The sequence below is a fragment of the Oratosquilla oratoria genome, chromosome 31 (genome assembly GCF_046742065.1).
Source record: "Oratosquilla oratoria isolate Oo_2021 chromosome 31, ASM4674206v1, whole genome shotgun sequence".
NCBI classification, from domain to species: domain Eukaryota; kingdom Metazoa; phylum Arthropoda; class Malacostraca; order Stomatopoda; family Squillidae; genus Oratosquilla; species Oratosquilla oratoria.
In genome coordinates, this window is record NC_134807.1 from 32,355,893 (window position 1) to 32,377,473 (window position 21,581).

The 21,581-nt window shown below is 37.9% G+C and overlaps 1 protein-coding gene across 1 annotated transcript in view; it reads left to right on the forward strand.

Annotated features, from left to right (window-relative positions):
• The first annotated feature begins 1,827 nt into the window (after positions 1 to 1,827).
• Positions 1,828 to 21,581, forward strand: part of LOC143041507 (uncharacterized) — a 20,478-nt gene continuing 724 nt past the window's right edge. Inside the window, exons 1-3 of the mRNA XM_076213458.1 lie at positions 1,828 to 2,185; positions 11,911 to 11,991; positions 21,271 to 21,581. The exon at positions 21,271 to 21,581 is cut by the window's right edge and continues 724 nt beyond it. Of these exons, the coding sequence (XP_076069573.1) occupies positions 2,049 to 2,185; positions 11,911 to 11,991; positions 21,271 to 21,358 (306 nt within the window). The 5' untranslated portion in view covers positions 1,828 to 2,048 and the 3' untranslated portion in view covers positions 21,359 to 21,581. The remainder of the gene's footprint in view (positions 2,186 to 11,910; positions 11,992 to 21,270) is intronic.

Here is a 21,581-nt window from a genome sequence, read left to right on the forward strand (position 1 = left end):
ATAGAGGAAGAAAGGAGGTGCCGTTGGGCGTTTGGAAAGGCAATACCTCCGTCTATCAACTGAACTCACGAAGAACCAAAACAAAAATGGCGCATTATACAAGGTAGTGATGAAGCCCTTCACAAAATCGAGCCGTAATTTGTTGTAAATACCAGAAGAACAGTGAAATTTATGCGAGAAAACTGGTATTAGTAGTGCCAACATTTTATGTTATTATCAGATATTTGGAAAAACAGAATAGATTTCGATGAAAATTCAACATTCGGCTAATTATCAAACTTAAGTTTCTTAGGCCATTCATTCCCAAAGTTTCAGAAATTTGTAGAGGTAGTAGAATATTTGAAGTTAGAAGGAAAGCTTAAATTAAAGATGGATGAACTTTTTGATGAAGTAGTATTAATTCAAAGAAACTTCGACATTATCAAAAGCTCTGAACTCTCCATAAACTCAAAAACAAAAAGCAGATAGTGGTATTTTATTTTGAAATCTATGGACTTTAAATGTATCAATGTTTTCAAAATAGTTTCTTTTGTACTATCAATTCAGACCATCATCTTATTATGAGAAAGTTTTTAGTTTAATGTCATCTAAATGGAGAGATGAAAGGAACTGATGCTCTGTTGAATTAAGAATGAACTCATATATTTTAACATAAAAGATAGTTGCTTGGAATTCGCTAAAAACATCAAAGATGATACAAATTTTCCGAAGGCGGCAAAAAGCTAAGGCAAATGTAGTTTTAAAGATTAAAATTCTTTGATCAAGGTAAAATAATGTCTTCTCATTCTTGTTTTTTGTATTTTCATCTACATTTAATATTGACATCTATTATGATCTATAGCCACTTAGATAAATATCAATAAAGTTTTTGTGTCCTTTATTGTAGCTCAGAGTTGGCAACTCTAAGTTTAGGCTAATGCCTGACAACCTTAGTTACCTAAGAAAAATTCGTCAGAAGTATCCTGAATAATTTTGTCAAATACAGCTCCTATGTATTTTGTTCTGGATAATGGTAATACCAGACGGATTTATTCATATTAGGGAAACCCATTAGCATAATACATTCCTGATTTAAAAGTTACATCGGTATTGGTTAATCTTCTATGTGGTATATAGTGTTCAAAGGATTCTATTCTGTATAATGCCAGACATATAGGTCGGCGTAACTATTCCATCCGTTTGATCCCTCCTATGTATTCCAATTATCACATTAATCTCTTGAAAGGTATTCTATCGAAAGTGTTCTCCATATTCTAGTATATATATATTGTACCCAACCATTACTTTCATGCAACACATTAAGACCTGGGGTGTACGAGGCCATAAGATATAGTTTATTTTGGCATAATCCCGGTACTAGGCTTACATCAGACATTCCTATTCCCGAGGCCTATGCTGTTGCTCTTTTACATAGTTAATGAATATGTTGTAATCAATCACACAGTTGTAAAATGATCAAATAAGGAAATCAATAATGTAAAACAATTATTTGAATTTAGCAATATATCATTCTCAATATTCAAAGTTACTCGTAAATTTGTTGTAGTAGAACACCATTATTGTTTCAGGAATGACTTTAAATTAAAAATATATTTTTTATCTTATTACTTTCAGTACAGAATATGTGGGGGTAGATCCAGCACAAATAAACATGCATTTATTGTAGATCGTAATTAAAAAGTTGAGCTTAAGAGTGAAAGATAAAGTCAATAATAAATTTGTACAAATGCAGTATGACGTAGTAACGCAAAGTGCATTTGTGATATTAATGACCTTCACACTTTGAGAAAATAAACCAGAATGCTATTACTTTCAAAGGAAACAATAAAATTGTGATATATATGAAAATCATGGAATATTATGATATTGAAAATTACAATAATCATCACAAGAAAACTAGATAAGTCAATCTAGTCGAATGCAACCTGACGCAATACCAGCGACTCGACACGGCGGGAAGTTGAGTCACCAGGCAGATGCCCGACTGTCAAAGTTAGCCTTGTGAAGAAAGGCCTGTGTTGTGTGATAACATTCTAGAGTTTTCTAATATGTGTGACCAAGAATCAGGAGTTGACCTAGCCTATGATATTTTAGAACTTGATATGGATGACTTTGATGCAATATTAAATGAGGGAAGTGATGAAAATGGATTCTATCAACTCAAATCGAAACCGCCGTCAACAAGGTAGGTGCTCTGGTACAACCAGATAACTGCGGTAGGACGATTAGCGGGAGAGCCACATTGAATTGTTTACAGTCAATTCGAGACCGTGAGAGGAAAGGAGTGAATTTTACTTATTATGAATTTTAGGGAAACTGAGGCGAACTGCATTTATGTAATTATCCTTGTCAATTGCTCTGGGTAGGTTTTAATTAAGGGAAATATTTTAGGCTGGTTTCTATGATTGTACGGTAGTTTGCATAGGTATATTTATTCATATTTTGTGTTTGTCAAGTATTCAATCAACATGACAACATGACAATTGACAGCTGTCATGTTGAACAAGATAATATATGTGTTCGTAGTGTTTCAGTGTTGACAGGCCTTCTTGTGATACATATTTGTGTCTGTGTTTTATGTAATTGTAACAGAATAATAGTTGTGGCCATAGATTTGTCTCTGCTCTTATTTATTAGGCAGACTTGGTGTATGTGGTCGTGTTTTTTGTTTGTTTGTGTGTTTGTGCGTACGTGCATGTAATTTGTTTCGCATGTTTTGCTCTTAGAAACAAAGACTATGTCGACAGAAAATGAAAGCTAATTATAATTCTTAGTTGAGTAAACACCAAACATATATATATATATATAGATGTACATTTATATATATATATATATATATATATATATATATATATGTATATATATGTGTATATATATGTATATATATGTATATATATATATATGTGTGTGTATATATATACATATGTATATTTATGAATGTATATGTATATAAATGTATGTATATATATATGTATGCATATATATATATATGTGTGTGTGTGTGTGTGTGTGTATTAGATATGTATACTGTATATTTGTACATATATATATACCGTATATATATATATATATATATATATATATGTATATTAGATATGTTTATATATATATATATTATATATATATATATTATATATGTGTGTATATATACATATATATATATATATATATATATATATATATATATATATGTGGTTTGTATAGATGTACACTTAGACATTTTCATGATGAAATTGATTTGAAGAAGCATTGTGGACGTTTCGAGAAAGACGTAGCTTATCAAGTGGATCAAGGCAGATGGTGGGCAGTTGCCATTTAGTTGCAATGGTTCTGAAGAACTCAGCTGATTGCTCTCTACGACAGTGGGTGAGGCGGAGTGGGTGGTAGGGTGTGGGGGTGAGGATACGTGGCAACAGCGCATTTACTTTGGTTGCTGATCCGCCCCCCTCTCCCTCTCTCCCTCATCCTCCTGCCCATCCACCCCTTGCTTAGTATCTCCAACTTCTCGTCCACTTTTTCGCCCCTTTTCCGCTTCTCATATGTACCCTTCATGATCCGTTCCACTCCATTTCCTGCCTCGATGTAAAATCTACTGCATTATGCCCATGTTTTTATTTATTCTTAGACAGTAAGAAATGAAGTTCAGGCTTCGTTTGTATACAAGTTTTAATTTACGTACCCTCGCTCGCGTCTCATCTTGGCTCGAGGCGGGAAACATCGCTGGACAGTTTGCATTAATAACGTGACCTAATTCACGTTAGCATCCTGTATAAGGATTATCGTAGTAAATATCGAACGATTTTTTTCCTTGAAAGAACATACCGAAAGGGGTTAGAGGATTATCCTGACCTTGCTGAATGAAATCGCGTTGAACTGTAAATTTCCATATATCGTCAGGGGCTTAAGTTGAATTTAAAGATTCTTATGCTAGGGTGGGAAATGGTCCAATCGATGGAGTGGTTGGGAAGTGTGGAGTTCCAGGAAAGAATCGTTGTGGAGAGTTGATGGTGGAAATGTGTCTAGAGAGTTGATGATAGCAAATACAGTGTTTCGGAAGAAAGTCAAGCATAAGTACACATGGGAGAGGGTGGTGGAGGGAAGGGTGGTAGATAGAGCGTTAATGGATTATGTAGTGGTAAATAGGATTATGATAGGAAGAGTTAAGGATGTACATGTGCTAAGGGGAGAGGGTGGGGGAATATCAGATCATTTTTTTGGTGGAAGGTAAGCTGAGAGTGGAGGATAGATGGAGAAAGAGGAAAGGGACAAAAGGTAGGGAGGTTCTTAGAGTGAACTCCTTGAATAAAAAAAGGAAAAGGAGAAGGAGTACGAAAAGAAGCTGAAGGAGGAGTGGGAGGAAGTAAAGGATGGAGCAGTGATGGGTGTGGAGGAGGAATGGGGATGGTTCAAGGAGGGAGTCTTAAAGTGTGCAAGGATGGTGTGTGGAACAAGAAGGACAGGGGGAAATAGAAGAAAGGGTAGTGAATGGTGGGATGAGGAAACAAAGAAGGTTGTAGAAGAGAAGAAGCGAGCATTCACAGATTGGTTACAAAAGAGGACGGGGGAGTCATATGAGACGTACAAAGAAAAGAAAAGAGAAGTAAAGCAAAAGGTAAAGGAGGCAAAGAGGAGAGCAGATGTGAAATGGGGTAGGAGTATGACAGAAAATTTTGAAAGTAATAAAAAGATGTTTTGGAAAGAAATAAAGAGAGGAAGAGGAAGCGAATCAAGTAGAGAAGAAAAGGTAAAAGGTACAGATGGAGAGATGATAATGGAAGAGATGGCAGTAAGGGGAAGATGGGCAGAATATTTTAGGGAGTTGCTAAATGTGAAGGAGGATAGGGAAGGAAAGATAGCTGCAGTGGGAAATGCGAAGAAAATGAGAGTGATGAGTGAGGAGAATGGAGGAGAAATAAGGAAGGATGAGGTGAAGGCAGTTGTAAAGATAATGAAAGCAGGTAAGGCACCTGGTCTGGATGGATGCCATGCAGAATGTCTGAAAAAGGGAGGTTCAGTGATGGTGGACTGGTTGGTGAGGTTATTCAATGTTTGCTGGAGAGAGGGTAGAGTACCGGAGGACTGGAGAAGTGCCTGTATAGTTCCTCTTTACAAGGGAAAAGGGGACAAGTGTGAATGTAGTAGTTTCAGAGGGATTAGCCTGTTAAGTGTAGTAGGGAAGGCTTATGGGAGGATCTTAATTGAGAGGATTAGGAGAGGAACAGAAGGAGTAATTTGTGAGGAACAGTGTGGATTTAGGACAGGTAGAGGTTGTGTAGATCAGATCTTTGTGGTAAGACAGATATGTGAGAAAGCTATAGGAAAGGGGAAGGATGTTTTTTGGACTTTTATGGATCTGGAAAAGGCTTATGATAGGGTAGATAGAAAGGCACTGTGGGAGGTTATGCAGATTTATGGGATAGGAGGAAAGCTTTTGGGAGCTGTCAAGAGTTTTTATGAGAGTAGTAGAGCTTGTGTCAGGATTAGAAATGGAGAGAGTGAGTGGTTTGAAGTAAAGGTGGGACTTCGTCAAGGATGCGTTATGTCGCCCTGGCTGTTCAACTTATACATGGATGGGGTGGTGCGAGAGGTGAATGCTAGGGTAGTGGGTCAGGGATTGGAGATGGTTAAAGAAAATGGAGAAAAGTGGGAGGTGAGCCAGCTGTTGTTTGCGGACGACACTGCGCTTGTGGCAGGGTCAGAGGAGGGATTGAGGAAGCTGGTGGCAGAGTTTGGGAGAGTGTGTGATAGAAGAAAGCTAAAGATAAATGTGGGTAAAAGTAGGGTGATGAGATGTACAAGGGGTGAAAGTGGCAGTAGACTGGAAGTGAACATTAAGGGAGAGCGACTGGAGGAAGTGGATAGTTTTAGATACTTGGGTGCAAGTGTAGCAGGAAAAGGTGGAGTGAAGGTGAGGTAGAATGTAGATTGAGAGAAGCGAGTAAATGCCTTGGTGGATTAAAGAGTGTAATGAGGAATAGACATTTGGGAATGGATGCGAAGAGGAGACTGTATGAAGGAGTGATTGTGCCAACAGCACTGTATGGGGCAGAAACGTGGAACATAAGAGAAGAAGAGAGAAGGAGTTTGAATGTGTTTGAGATGAGGTGTCTGAGAAGTATGATGGGGGTTACTAGGCTGGATAGAGTGAGAAATGAGGAGGTGAGGAGGAGAACAGGGGTGAAAAAGGAATTGGGAGATAGGGTTGATGAAAGAATATTAGGATGGTTTGGACACATGGAAAGAATGAGTGAAGAAAGACTAGTAAAAGAGGTATGGAAGGCAGATGTGGAGGGAGTGAACATGAGGGGACGTCCTAGGATGAGATGGATGGATGGGGTGAAGGGGGCTTTGGGGAAGAGGGGAATGTCTGTTGAGGAAGGAAGGGAGAGGACGGAAGACAGAGGTGAGTGGAGAATGGTTGTATATGGATGATGTTGTGATTGCATGAGGAGGAATGGGCGGGGGGGGGGGTAGTATGTGTGAGTAAATTTTGACGCAGCCCGAAGGGATTTCTCCCCGTCCTCTCCTTATATGCAAGGGGGGACGGAGAGGGGGGGTCGCCGATTAAATGAAGCGGCCTTGCTGTGGATGTGCTGTGTCTTGCGACACTGCTTCTGACCCAGGGCGGTGGGCAGGGTGCAGGGATGACCCGTCATCCAGGAGGTGCTCAGATGAGAGGGAGGGTGGGAGGGGTGTGGAGTGTATTTAGGGATGGAATGGGTGGGAGTGTTTTTATGCCTTTCCCTTTTTGGCTACCTCCCTTGGAAGGGGGAAAAAGCCTTGGTATATGTATGTATGTACTTAGCAATGGATTGCAACGGCAAAGCTTGTCAATAAGAGATCTTTCGGTATATGCGTATCGTGGCAGAATACGAAATGATAGTGAATAAACACACAAAGAAGACGGATAGATATGCTAACTAAATAGACATTTGGAAAGCATGGCAGCATATTGCTTTGGATTTAGGTCTTTGTCTAACCATGGGCGAAGCTGTTTCCACCCACTGAGCGGTATGGCGGGAGTGAGGGTGATCTTTCACCCATGAAGGCCGAAATGGGAGGGAAGCTAAATGGGTGTTAATTGTGTATGAATAGGTTTGTGCTCTGACTCAGCCAACCCCGTTATTAGTTGTGGACATTTGGCGCGATCATGTGCGCGCGCACACACACACAGACACACACACACACACACACACACACACACACACACACACACACACACACACACACACACACACGTGGGCGGGGAGTTGGGGGTGTCTATGCGTGTAAGGTAGCATTACCCATAGATCGGTCATACGAGCTCACTGCTCTCTCTCTCGGGAGGGAAATAGCTGTCGATCACTAGTCCAACACGTAATCCAAAGACCAAGGTTAAATGCACACATACACATGTGTCGACCAGGCAGCATGGCCGCTGTGTTTATCAAGTTCTCGCTATCGTTAGTGAGGGAAAGTTTGACATACCAAACGTGAGGCGGAAAACAAGGTTCGGAGCCACCTTACCCTCTTCAATATGGTAACATGCATACCATTACCTTTGTCCTTAACTGGGACGAAGCCTTCAAGGGTGTCACCTAATTGAAGGGGGTGACTCACAGAGTTCAACAACTCTGCGGAGTTGAGTCACTGGAACTCGAGAGTCTCGGGCTGTTCCGTCTCCAGGAAGGATACCGGCGGTCCTGAATGGGACCAATAATATTGCACACTTTCACTGCTCTCCCTCTTTGACTTGTACTGTTCTATATAGAACCGTTAAATTAGTGTAACTGTTGCCAGCACAGCAATTGACTCTCATTGTATGTTAACGTCAGGTACAGTATTGTGTAATACTCCCGGTTATATCTTGGTAACTTTTCCAAGTATCAGTACAGACTTCTTTAACCTTTGCCATCAGGATTCATTTGAGAATCAGAACAAAATTGTGTGGTTTGACAGAATATGTGTGTGTTTGTACAAAGGACCACAAAGGCGGAGCACGCCGACAGGAGACCCCCTGATCCATATCTAGGTCGGATGCAAAAAAAAAAAAAAAAAAAAAAAAAAACAAAAATATATATATATGTATATATATATATATATGTATGTACTCGTATATATATTACACACACACACACACACACACGAACACACACACACACACACACACAAGGTGCAGGGATGACCCGTCATCCAGGAGGTGCTAAGATAGGAGGGAGGGTGGAGGGGTGTGGAGTGTATTTAGGGATGAAATGGGTGGGAATGATTTTGTGCCTTTTCCTTTTTGGCTACCTCCCTTGTAATGGGGTAAAAGCCTTGGTATATGTATGTATATATATATATATATATATATATATATATATATATATACATATATATATATATATGTATGTATATATATACATATATATATATACATGTATATATATATTATATATATATACATATATATATATAAATATATATATATATATGTATATATATATATATATATATATATATATATATATATATATATATATATATATATATATAACAAAAATGAAGGAGACTGAAAGAGACCATAAGGCCTACACTAGAAAGCTCCGTATCCATCACCACCTGTCATCCCTATCCACACACACACACACACACACACACACACACACACACACACACACACACACACACACACACACACACACACACACACATACACACACAAAGTCGATTCAGAAAGGGACCTGGGAGTAATCTCAAGTGACTTGACACCTGGTAAACATGTCAATAAATTATTTGGAGAGACTTATAACTTATTAAGATCAATGAAAGTGCCCTTCGACTACATAGATGAGGAGACGGTAAAAAAATAGTTGTTACACTATTTATTCTTGACCGGTTTTGCTCTATGCTTCTTCAGAAGGATAGAGCGAAACCGGTCATGATTAAACTAAAAAATTCGCAACTAGACCCGTGACTTCTTTTTCCACCTTCATCATATATGTGTGTGTATATATATATGTATATATGTGTGTGTGTGTGTGTGTGTTTATGTATATGTATATATATATATGTATATACATATGTATATATATATATATGTATATATATATATATATATATATATATATATATATATATGTATGTATATGTTGACACATTGGGACAGTTATGGGAAAGATGTAAGGGGGAAACACGGGTCTTCCACCTTTCATATATACATATATATATATAATATATATATATATTTATGTGTGTGTGTGTGTGTATGTGTATATATATATGTATATATATATATATATATATATATATATATATATATATATATGTTGAGACATTGGCACAGTTATGGGAAAGGTGTAAGGGGGAAATACGGGTCTTCCACCTTTCCTATATATACAGCTAGACTATTGAGGAAACGCGGTGTTGAGATAGCTCACAAGCCCGCTAATACTTTACATGGTGCTCTCACTAAGGTAAAAGATACGGAGGAGAAAGAGAGCAAGACGGGAGTGGTATATGATATTGGCTGCGGCAACTGTGGTACCCGCTACATAGGAGAGACGGGTAAGAAATTATCGACTAGAGTGAGAGAACATCAACGAGCTGTAAATCGTAAAGATGGTAGCTCGGCGATATTCAGGCATTGCCAGGAGGAGCAGCACGAGATGGATTGGGACAACGTTGAAGTGAGATACAGAAACAATAAGAAAGGAGAAAGGTTATTTTTGGAAGCTTGGGCCAGCGATAGCAACAGCGTCAACAGATGCATCAATCTAAATCCTATTTACAAGGGAGCGAAAGACAGGCAGGACAGAAGGAGCAGTGAGCGGAGGCCAGTGTAGTGATATTATGCCGGGACTGTGATGTTTGGCACACGTGGGCATTTTAGTAGTCCCATTGTGATGTTACTTTATATAAATTTATCATAATTTTCCTTTTCTTTTATCGTTCAGAATTGGTTTTGTTTTGTGTATTGTTTTGTTTCGCTGCTGCTGAGTTAATTGTCATTTTGTTGGGTTTGGCTTCAGTTGCTTTTTGTCCCCTCCCCCTTTTCTTTTTCATTTTTATTATTATTATTATTATTTTTATTTTTATTCTTATTTTCAGCGGACACTTTTTCACTTTGCAATTTCTTTTTGTCATTCAGTTTTGGTGGCGTTTGTTAGTTTTGATTTGTACTGAAGAAGGGAGCGAATTGGTTTTGTTTTGTGTATTGTTTTGTTTCGCTGCTGCTGAGTTAATTGTCATTTTGTTGGGTTTGGCTTCAGTTGCTTTTTGCCCCCCCCCCTTTTTCTTTTTCATTTTTTTTTTTTTTTTCGGCGGACACTTTTTCACTTTGCAATTTCTTTTTGTCATTCAGTTTTGGTGGCGTTTGTTAGTTTTGATTTGTACTGAAGAAGGGAGCGAAGCACAAGCAGGACAGAAAGAATGGCGACCCGTGTGGTGCTTTTGGGTCCGGACCGTGATTTTTTGATATTTTTATTATGTCGGTTTACCATTTATTTGCCTTTTGTTATTCTTGTGGACACTTTGTAATCAAATTTCTTTGTGTCTTTTAGTCTTGGTTTTTGTTTTTGTTTTATTTTATGGTTTGATTTGTACTGATAAGTGCATACAGGACAGTTAGAGCGGTGACAGATGACTCGTGTAGTGCTTTTGTGTCTGGTCTGTGCCATTTGATATTTTCTTTTTGCCCCCTTTTTAATTTTATTTCTTATTTTCGGTGGAGCCATTTGGTGACACTCTGTACTTACTCTGTTATCAATTTCTGGGTATCGTTTAGAATTGGTTTTGTTCCATTTATTATGACATGTGTTATGAGGTTTTTGTCAATTCTTTTCATTTGGTTAACGCTTTACACAAATTTGTAATTACCTTTTGTCATTCGGAATGGGTTTTGATTTGGTTCAACTTTGTACACTCCGGTGGGACCTGTCCCAGAGAACATCGGTACACTATTTAAATGAATCCTTTTGCTTACTATATAACCCTGAGGACGAACCCCGGACAGGGTTCGAAACGTCGGTAATAAATTCTGTTACTCTGAGTCCAGTGTTTCGAATTTTTTCCGATATATATATATATATGTGTGTGTGTGTGTGTGTGTGTGTGTGTGTTGAGACATAGGGACAATTACGGGAAAGGTGGAGGGGGGAAACACGGGTCTTTCACCTTTCCCATATATATATATATATATATATATATATATATATATATATATATATATATATATATATATATATATATATATATATATATATATATATATATATATATATATATATATATATATATAAAGAAAAGACAAGAGACTAATAACCAGAGTGATGGAGGGGAATATGAATGTGAATTACAGAAATTGGGAAACATTAGGTCAATCTGACAAATTAGAATCCACGTTGCTCACATCAAAATCAAAAGGAATACTAAACAAACCTTCGATATGCTACCCAAGACCTTTTATTCACAGAGAAAATAAATACTGTTACGGATAATATTTCTGGGGAACAGTGATTGTATTCGAGTACAATTGGTTTTATTCTTATGCTAAACAGTGTGATTGTAATGCTGCAGTGCTCAGCTTGGGAAAGGAAGACTTAAGAACATAAGAATGAAGGGGACTGCAAGAGACCACAAGGCCTACACTAGGCAGTTCCGTATCCATCACCACCTTTCATCCCCATCCATAAAGCTGTACAATCGTTTCTTAAAACAACTGATAGTTTCAGCGCTGACTACATGGTTACTAAGTTTATTCCATTCGTCGACCACCCTATTAGTAAACCAATTCTTGCCTATTTCCCTTTTTTAGAATGAAATCTAAGAGAAGACAAAGATTGAGGATATGCTTTATTATTCATAGTTATATGGCGAAATACGTGTATATTAAGGTCTCATCATTCTATTTTGTTGTTGTAAATTCATTTTATGACTTTTCTTTTCCGGAAGCCTGATGGACGAAGCGTCCGGTCAGTGGCATTCTCGTCGGACAAACGTCCGGTTGACCAAATGTCCGGTCGGACACAAACGGTAGGCCTGGTCTTGTTACAAGAAGAATAGAGACTGCGATGCTCTCAACATTCAAGAAAAGAAGAGTGAGGTTTGACTTTAAACAAAATAGTAAAATTGTGTGAATTTGTAGAAAAAGGGTCACCGATTTCATCATCTTGTGTTGAAAAAAAAACAACGTTTTTGATAAGAGAGATCCCTTGGGACGATTTCAAAGTTCAGCGGTTGCAAGCATTCAAAGCTGATAACTGTTAACTTTAAGTATATCATCATAGGAAATATTTACGGATAAGGGTTTAGTACTATAGAGTGAGTATAGGAGGATGAAGGCACGCACACACACACACACACACACACACACACACACACACACACACACACACACACACACACACTACACTAAGTTACACATATAACATACGTAGGGGGCTAAGGGTACCAGAGACAGTCATGAGTAATACCAGTCATTACACAAACATTGTTATAGTTTGCTAATATTACTAAAATGTTCGAAGCACATAGAATATTAAAACAAAAACTTGAGCACCATCACAATAAAGAACATTGCATTAAGCAAAGGAACAATAAAATAATGTTAAAAGGTAACCAAACAGTATGAGTGCCATATCAGAGTAGTACCATTAATGATATACTACATTATTCTACAGCTGTATCAACATGTTATAGTGAATGCTACATTGCAGCTTGGGTCACCTATTAATTAATTCTAAAATTTTACCTGTATCTCAGGACGGAGTGGGCAATTAGTATGAGCACTAGGAAGTAGTATATTATAACCTGAAGCACCAGAAGTAGGGTACTGGGGACCAGTACTCGTATGAGTAAAACAACAAGGAGAACGAGAAAAAAGTCCAATTACCTTGATGCCTGGTGCCCTGATTCACCAGGCTTGTATTATGGGCAGATCATAACTGTTCTCGGACCCTACCTGAGACATATACCATACTATGACTAGCAAAACAAAGATGGAAACCAATTTGTAACATCAAACATTGTTATATCAAACAAAACTTCTGAAGGACAAAAAGGGGAAGTTCAGAACAGTTATGAGTGAACGCAAATTTGGATGGTATTACACATGGAGTCAGGTATCCCTCACTAAGGTAGTATAATACATAAAATCAAGGCTGTTCTCTGTCCATAGCTGAGACATATAGTAACCCTTGATTTTTTTCTTGAAAGTAACCTTGCTATTTGACTGCTTAATGGACACAGGTAGTGAGTTCCATAGTTGAGCACCTATGAAGTGAAAGATGTTTTTGGTGAAGGGACCTGCATGAGATACAATAAAAGGTGCCCGGACATAAGGTCCCCAGACAAAAGGTCCCCGGACAAAATGTCCTGAAATCTGCACCCCTGGAACAAAATGTCCCCAACGGCCAAGGTGTGTGGTCAAAATGTCCTCAATTTTTTTTTTCTAAAAATTTGTCAAATGTGTTTTACTTTATTCCTTTGTATGTTTTTTGGTGAAATTTTGGTTTTTAACTTGATTTTTTTTATAGGCATACAATATAAGTTCAATAAAGCATAATTGTGTGCTGTAATTGTACTCATAATTTGCGGAATGAAGATTTAAATAAATTACAGCAATGGTCTGAAAAGTGGCTAATGAAATTTAACAAGTAAATGCAAGGTAATGCACATAGGTAAAAATAACAGTAAGTACGATTACAAGTTATTTTGGAAATTCGTTAACAAAAGTGAGTGGTGAATTTTTGGTTTTTAACTTGATTTAAAAAAATATATATATAGGCATACAATATAAGTTCAATAAAGCATAATTGTATGCTGTAATTATTTAATAAAATATCAAATATTAAATATTATTGTACTTTGTGTTTATATATAGAGATTCTCCTGAATTTAAGGGTTGTTATAAAACTACAATTAACTATGACCCAAAATGTATAAACAGTTGATAAAAAGCAATATTTGTTGAAAAAAAAATGAGGACCTTTTGTCCTAAATATTGGGGACATTTTGTCCCGGGGGTGCAGATTTCAGGACATTTTGTCCGGGGACCTTTTGTCCTACATTCACAATAAAAGACCCTTGGCAGTTCCGGGTTCGGTTATCAGCAGATAACGTAAAATTACAGCTCACATATGAAGGAGCAGAATTATGAACGACATTGTAAACATGGTTTAGTTTCAGCTGCATATATATATATATATATATATATATGTATATATATATATATGTATATATATATATATGTATATATATATATGTATATTTATATATGTATATTTATATATGTATATATATATATGTATATATATATATATATATATATATGTGTGTGTGTGTGTGTGTAAGTGTGAAAACGGCATTCATGAACAAGGGCGAAGAAATTGTGAAATTATTGATTACTCAGTGCCTGACGTATGCGGCGACAGTTGGGAGCCCACGTAGAAAGGAGAGAAGAGTTTCATGACTTCAAGGTCAGCGGTGACATTGCGCTGGGAGCCTTCATCAAATCAGAGCTGCACCAAGAAAAGGAGGAAGCTCGGCCTCTGTAATGTGAGATTGTTTAAAGAATAAAAAATAACGTAGAATTCACACACGCATACATACACGATTCGGTGGCGCGGTTGGTATCCCTGACTATCACTACGGAGGTCTGGGTTCGAATCCTGCCCAGGGCTGAAATAATTTCAGTATCGCTGCGTTTCGAGTCGTTACTCCAACCCTCGTGGGCGGGGAGTTGGGTGTGTGTGTGCGTGTAAGGTCACAGCATTACCCATGGATTGGTCATACGAGCTCTGAGCTCTCTTCCTGGAGGGAAATAGTTGTCGATTACGGGTCCAGCACGGGATCCAAAGACCAAGGTGAATACACACACACACACACACACACACACACACACACACACACACACACACGACTCGATGGCGCGGTTGTTAGTTTTTTCAGCTGCCACTACGGAAGTCCGGGTTCGAATCCCGCCCAGGGCTGAAATAATTTCAGTATCGCTGCGCTGCGAGTCGTTACTCTAACTCTCGTGGGCGGGGAGTTGTGTGTGTGTGCGTGTAAAGTCACAGCATTACCCATAGATCGGTCATATATGAGCTCTGAGCTCTCTTTCGCAAGGGAAATAGCTGTCGATCACGAGTCCAGCACGTGATCCAAGACCATGGAGCTCATGTTGAACCATGGTGAATCACACACACACACACACACACACACACACACACACACACACACACACACACACACACACACACACACACACATACACACATAAATGCATGAATTTGAAACTGTATAGGTGTGTCACACTGGAGAGTCGGGGACGGTAACTCGCAAGTGTTTCGCTTTTCCTGTACACTGCAATTAGGTAAACGCAATTAGGCGAATGGTACACACAATTACATGCACGCACGTACTGGCACACGCGCGTGCACACACTTGCATAAATGAACGCATACACACACATGTACACCCAGGCATGCGCGCGCACATGCACACTTGCATACACACACGCACACACATAGACGCGCGTGCACACATATATAGACACACGCACCCACACCAGCATACACATAGTACATGTACATACATATACCAAAGGTTTTTCCCCCTTACACGGGATGTAGCCAAAAAGAAAAAGGCATAGAAATCACTCCCACCCATTTCATTTCCTATATATTCCACTCCCCTCCACCCTCCTCCCTCCCTCCTATCTTGGCACCTCCTGGATGACGGGTCATCCCTGCATCCTGTCCACTGCCCTGGGTCAGAAGCAGTGTTGCAAGACACAGCACATCCACAGCAAGGCCGCTTCATAAATTCGGCGATCCCCCCTCTCCGTCCTCTCATGCAGGAAAGGAGAAGACAGGTTAAAATCCCTTCGGGCTGCGTCAATTTTTTCCCCATACATACTTCCTCACCCCCCCATCCCCCACCCACTCCCCCTCATGCATCACAGCCTCATCTATACTCAACCCTTCTCCATTCACCCCTATCTTCTGTCCTCTCCCGTCCTTCCTCTACAGACATTCCTCTTTTGTAAAGCCCCTTTCACCCCATCCATCCATCTCATCCTAAGACGCCCCCTCATATTCACTCCTTCCACCTCCTCCTTCCACACTTCTTTTATTAATCTTTCTTCACTCATTCTTTCCATGTGTCCAAACCATTCTAATACTCTTTCATCCACCCTATCTCCCAACTCCCTTTCCACCCCTGTTTTCCTCCTCACCTCCTCATTTCTCACTCTATCCAGCCTAGTAACCCCTATCATACTTCTCAGACATTTCATCTCAAACACATTCAAACTCCTTCTCTCTTCCTCTCTCATGTACATGTAAAATGTACATGTACATGTAGTGCTTGTAAAAATAGTATTTTGTATAAATATTCGAAATCTGAAAATGTTATATGGATGATGGTGATGGTAATAGTGATGTTGTGGGAACGCGCATTGCGCTAAAACATCTAAAAAAAAACGTCGAAAGGAAATTTGCATGGTAGGTACAAACAGGAGAGAGAGAGAGAACAACAATTCTCACTTGCGAAGATGAATTTCTGGTGAGAATTGTGTTCACTCGGTACCTCAGGCCGGAACCTGACGATGTGGACCAGTGATTTGGAGGTCACTGACCCGACCTGACCTCGGATGACCCAGCCGGCTTGATAAGCAAGCGCCCCGCGTGGGTCAACCACATTATCTTATGCCACAGGCGGTTTGCGGGGGAAGGGAGGGGGGAACTTGTTTTTATGTTTATCTATTTATTATTTATCTTTACTTATTTTCATTTATTCATTATTTACCTTTTAATTAACTTGTCATTTTATTGATTAATTTGCCTGTTTTTCTATATTTGTATATATCTATTTGTTTATTTACTTATCAATTCGTTTGTTTATTGTTATTAATTTCCTTTTGCTAAAGTTGATATTCTAGAAGCAGAGTAAAAGTTATGTCTCACATGTCCCGTTACTTATATTAATATTTGTTTTTACGTTGTCCAGTGTTACCTAGTGGTAATTTTTTATCAATTTATTGTTATATTAACTCATTTATGGCACCAATGGTCATTATGAGGTCGCAAGAAAAAATAAAGAAATGAAGTCCTTGGCCGTTCAAAGAGTATTTCTCTGTTAATCAAAATAAGTTGTTAAAGTCAGTGAAATTGTAACCGTATAATATATATATATATATATATATATATATATATATATATATATATATATATATATAAATATATATACATGAACATTTCAATTGCATAGTTAATGTATGTATGTACATATACATTCATACATGTATATGTATTTGCAGGAATCTCACTTCACTGTGGGAAACAAAATGCTAGAAGAACCACAGGAGAAAATAAAACGGTAAACGGTAAGATTTTTCGTGTATTACATATTCAGTATGAATATGTAATACACGGAGGATCTTACTGTCTACTGTTTAATTTTCTCCACACACACACACACACACACACACACACACACACACACACACACACACACACACACACACACACACACACACACACACACACACACACACACACACACACACACACACGCGCGCGCGCACACACACACACACGCGCACACACACACACACACACACACACACACACACACACACACACACACACACACACACACACACACGCACACAAATGATTGCAAAGATGGAGCATGCCGACAGAAGACCTCTTGGTCCATTACTAGGTCGGATGCTGAATTTTTTTAATAATGTCAAGTAAATAAGAATAAATAAAGTGTAATAATGTAAATGATAATAAATAAGATCAATAAATGCATAGGTATAAATAATAATCGGGTAAATAGTAAATAATAAATTGACAGATAACTAATAATACACACACACACACACACACACACACACACACACACACACACACACACACACCCAAATGATTGCAAAGATGGAGCATGCCGACAGAAGACCTTTTGGTCCATTACTAGGTCGGATGCTGAATTTTTTTAATAATGTCAAGTAAATAAGAATAAATAAAGTGTAATAATGTAAATGATAATAAATAAGATCAATAAATGCATAGGTATAGTCAAATAATAATCGGGTAAATAGTAAATAATAAATTGACAGATAACTAATAATAAATAAAAATCAAGCAAATAATGATAAACAGACAAATTATAGCAAACAAATAAACAAATAATATAAAATAAATAGCAGTCATTACAGCATCCTGTTTAGGTATTTATCTAAACGAATCTTAAAGCTTGGAACTGAATTACATTGCACTGCCTCTGCAGGAAGTTTATTCCATTCATTAACTACACGGTTGGCGAAGTTATTTCTACCCACTTCCAAATTAAATATATTTCCTGACAGTTTGAGAACATGGTTTCTTGTCGGATTCTCATTCAGTGTGAGAATTTTGTCACTTTTGTTGTTGTCAGTTCCCTTCACAATCTTAAAAACCTGTATCAAGTCACCTCTGAGTGTACGCTTTTGATAGGGAAAATAAATTCATATGTTTTAGTCGGTTTTCGTATGATTTATTTTTTATATTTGGAATCGGTTTTGTTGCTCGCCGTTGTACTTTTTCCAATCTGTCAATATCTTTAATGAGATTCGGTGACCATACAAAAACAGCATATTCCAAATGTGGACGAACTAACGATTTATATAGCTTGTTGATGAGAGATGGACTTTTGAAGTCAAAAGATCGTGCAATCAGTCTTGTGTGTGTGTGTGTGTGTGTGTGTGTGTGTGTGTGTGTGTGTGTGTGTGTGTGTGTGTGTGTGTGTGTTTGTGTGTGATTCAGTCGTTACGAACTCTCCCTCTCAGAGAAGGTAAGTTCATGACATTGAATGAAGGGACTTATTAAATCAGGGAATTTATAACAAGTCTTTACCACGAACTTGCAACCTCATAGCAGTAGAGTGGCTGGAGGAAGAAGACGCGAGTAGTTGCCAGTTGCCATCGCCGTGTGAAAAGGGGGGGGGGGAGATAGTCGAAGCTGATAGAAAGATATTTTGGGCCTGGTGCTGAGACCAAGTGCCATCCTACTAGGGTCTACACCTCCAGATAAAGGTGAGGACGTTGATAGAATTCGAAGACGATAAGACGATCGGTGAGGATATTTTCTGTCTGATCGTCGTTCTTAATATATATATATATATATATATGTATATATATATATATATATATATATATGTATGTATGTATGTATGTATCAGAGAAGAGTAATGTAGTACATTAGTAAAATAAGACTTTTCTCCCACTATAGGAAAATAAGATTTGAAATAAATATATCAGTATATTTCCACCACTTTCTGTGGTACTATGCTGAAGAGAATCACAGAAAGTGGTCGAAATATACGGATATATTTAATTATAATTAATTTTCCGAATTTTTATATATATACACACACGAGTACATACATACATATATACATACATACATATATACATACATGTATACATATATATATATATATATATATACATACATACATATATATATACATACATATATACATATACATTTCTTTTTGGCGGCGACCCAAAATCCTGTTCAGGTCGACCATGGCAACCCATACCCTCACAAGAAAATATAAAAAATTCAGAGTAATTGGACTTTAAAAACGTGGCAGAAACAAAAATCAAATACTGGGATTTTTTTTTTATTAATGCTTGGGTGTTATTTATGTAGGTATTTTAATACAACATTATTACTTATGATGGTATTTGAATAGGAATATTAGGAAAATAATAAATCCACAAATCCTTTGTGACCCAAAGGACCATTGGCCCGCTGCCCCGAGTCTATCAGGTCCATGTGGAGGTTCCATAGTTGGTTCTTATGTACTATATATGTATATGGCATGTGCAGTATGTGTTTGTGTGAAGTGTAGTAGTCATCGTTGTCGGTAACTGAGGAAAAACCCGAAAGTCATCGCTTTGTCATGCGGCGCCTGAGTTGACCACGCCATCCGCCGTTCCCACAGTGACAAACCAGGGGAGTGCTTAGTGTAGATAAACGTCTGTTTGCCCTATTAGACTCAGGAAATGTTTAAGAACACCCCAAGAACGAAAATGGTTGGTCCTATTAATGCCTTTGCAGTGACTTGATGATAATGATATGTGCAATCTAGATATTTCAAGTGAAGTAAAATCAGTCATTCAACTTATAGAGCATTCCCTTGTTGTCGCTCTTGTTCATATGCGACATTCTAATCTTCTGAGATCTACATTTTCCTTTTATCTCGTATCATTCTTATTGTTTCGGTCAAGGGGTTGAGTCCATGACACTTATAACTTAGAATTACTTAGCTGCAAAGCTAGGGCTAATATAGTTTGAACAGAAACCAGGGAAACGTACTTAAACCAACTTTAATCCTCTCATACCCGATCTGAGTGGTTGTCGAAAGTGGCAACGAGTTTTAAAGTGACAGATCATACCTACAGTGGATCTTTTGGGTCTGTAACGAGGTTGAATGCCGAGGAACAAGTAAACAAGTGCTGACATGAGTAAATAAAACAAGGAAATAACCAGTTGACAGGCATTACTACGGCATTTCGAGATGTTTATCCAAGTGGAGTCGAAAACTTTGAGTTTTGCTTGACCGTCGCCTTTGGAGGTAGTCTGTTCCATCCATTGACCACTTAGCAGAAAGGCTCCTATGTGGTTCAAGTTTAGACCTACGTCATCATAGCTTGAAGGTAATTCTATTCTTGTCTGGTACAGAAATTTCAGTGCAAAAATATTCTTGATTTTAAATTTATCTGTTACTTGTAAAGTTTTGATGACCTGTAGCAAACATCTCATTAGTCTCTTTTTTCTTAGGGAAAATAGGTTTCATGTCTTATTTTTTTTTTTTATCGAAATTTTGGCTCGCCGCTGTGCACTTTCCAGTCTGTCTATATAGGATTAGGGGACTGTATGGACACAGCATACTCCAAATATAGGCAGACTAATGATTTACATAAGTAGTTGTGACATGTTATCAATCCTAGTAACTTATTTGCTTTCTCTGATGCAGAAATACAATGTTGAGAAGATTTAAGGTTGTCATCAAGATACTTTTCACTCTCCACTTTGGCTAGTTTTCTCAAATAATTACTAGTTGCACTTAGTATTATTTCTAACTGTGGTCATAACTTTACATTTTGGTTAGATATCAATAGTCATATTGCTCTAGTTCGTGTGAATTTTCTTGAATATTCAGTTGACTCGAGTGAATAGTTCTATTCCGTCTAACTTAGTGTCAGTTCTTTTAGATACAATAAATTTCAGTTTACGTTTATATTTTCTATTACAGGTATTGCGAGCAGTCAACAAAAGGTATGAAAGAACAGTTCTACTCATCGACATTGTTCTGTATCGATCAGCTGCAGATAGAAACGTGAATGTAAAACGCCCGTCATCATCTGGGCCCAAAACTGAAACTTCCTGTCCGTTGTTTCCTGAAAGATATCGTAAATGAAAAAAAAAGAACATCAAGGTCATTCTTGTCGAAAATGACTCTTCACGCCCAGGCCTCTCATCTTGCTGTGAGGAGAGAAAGAGAGAGAAAAATTAAAAAGAGTGACAGTCGACAATGCCTCAAGGGTGGAGACTTATGTTCGTAGG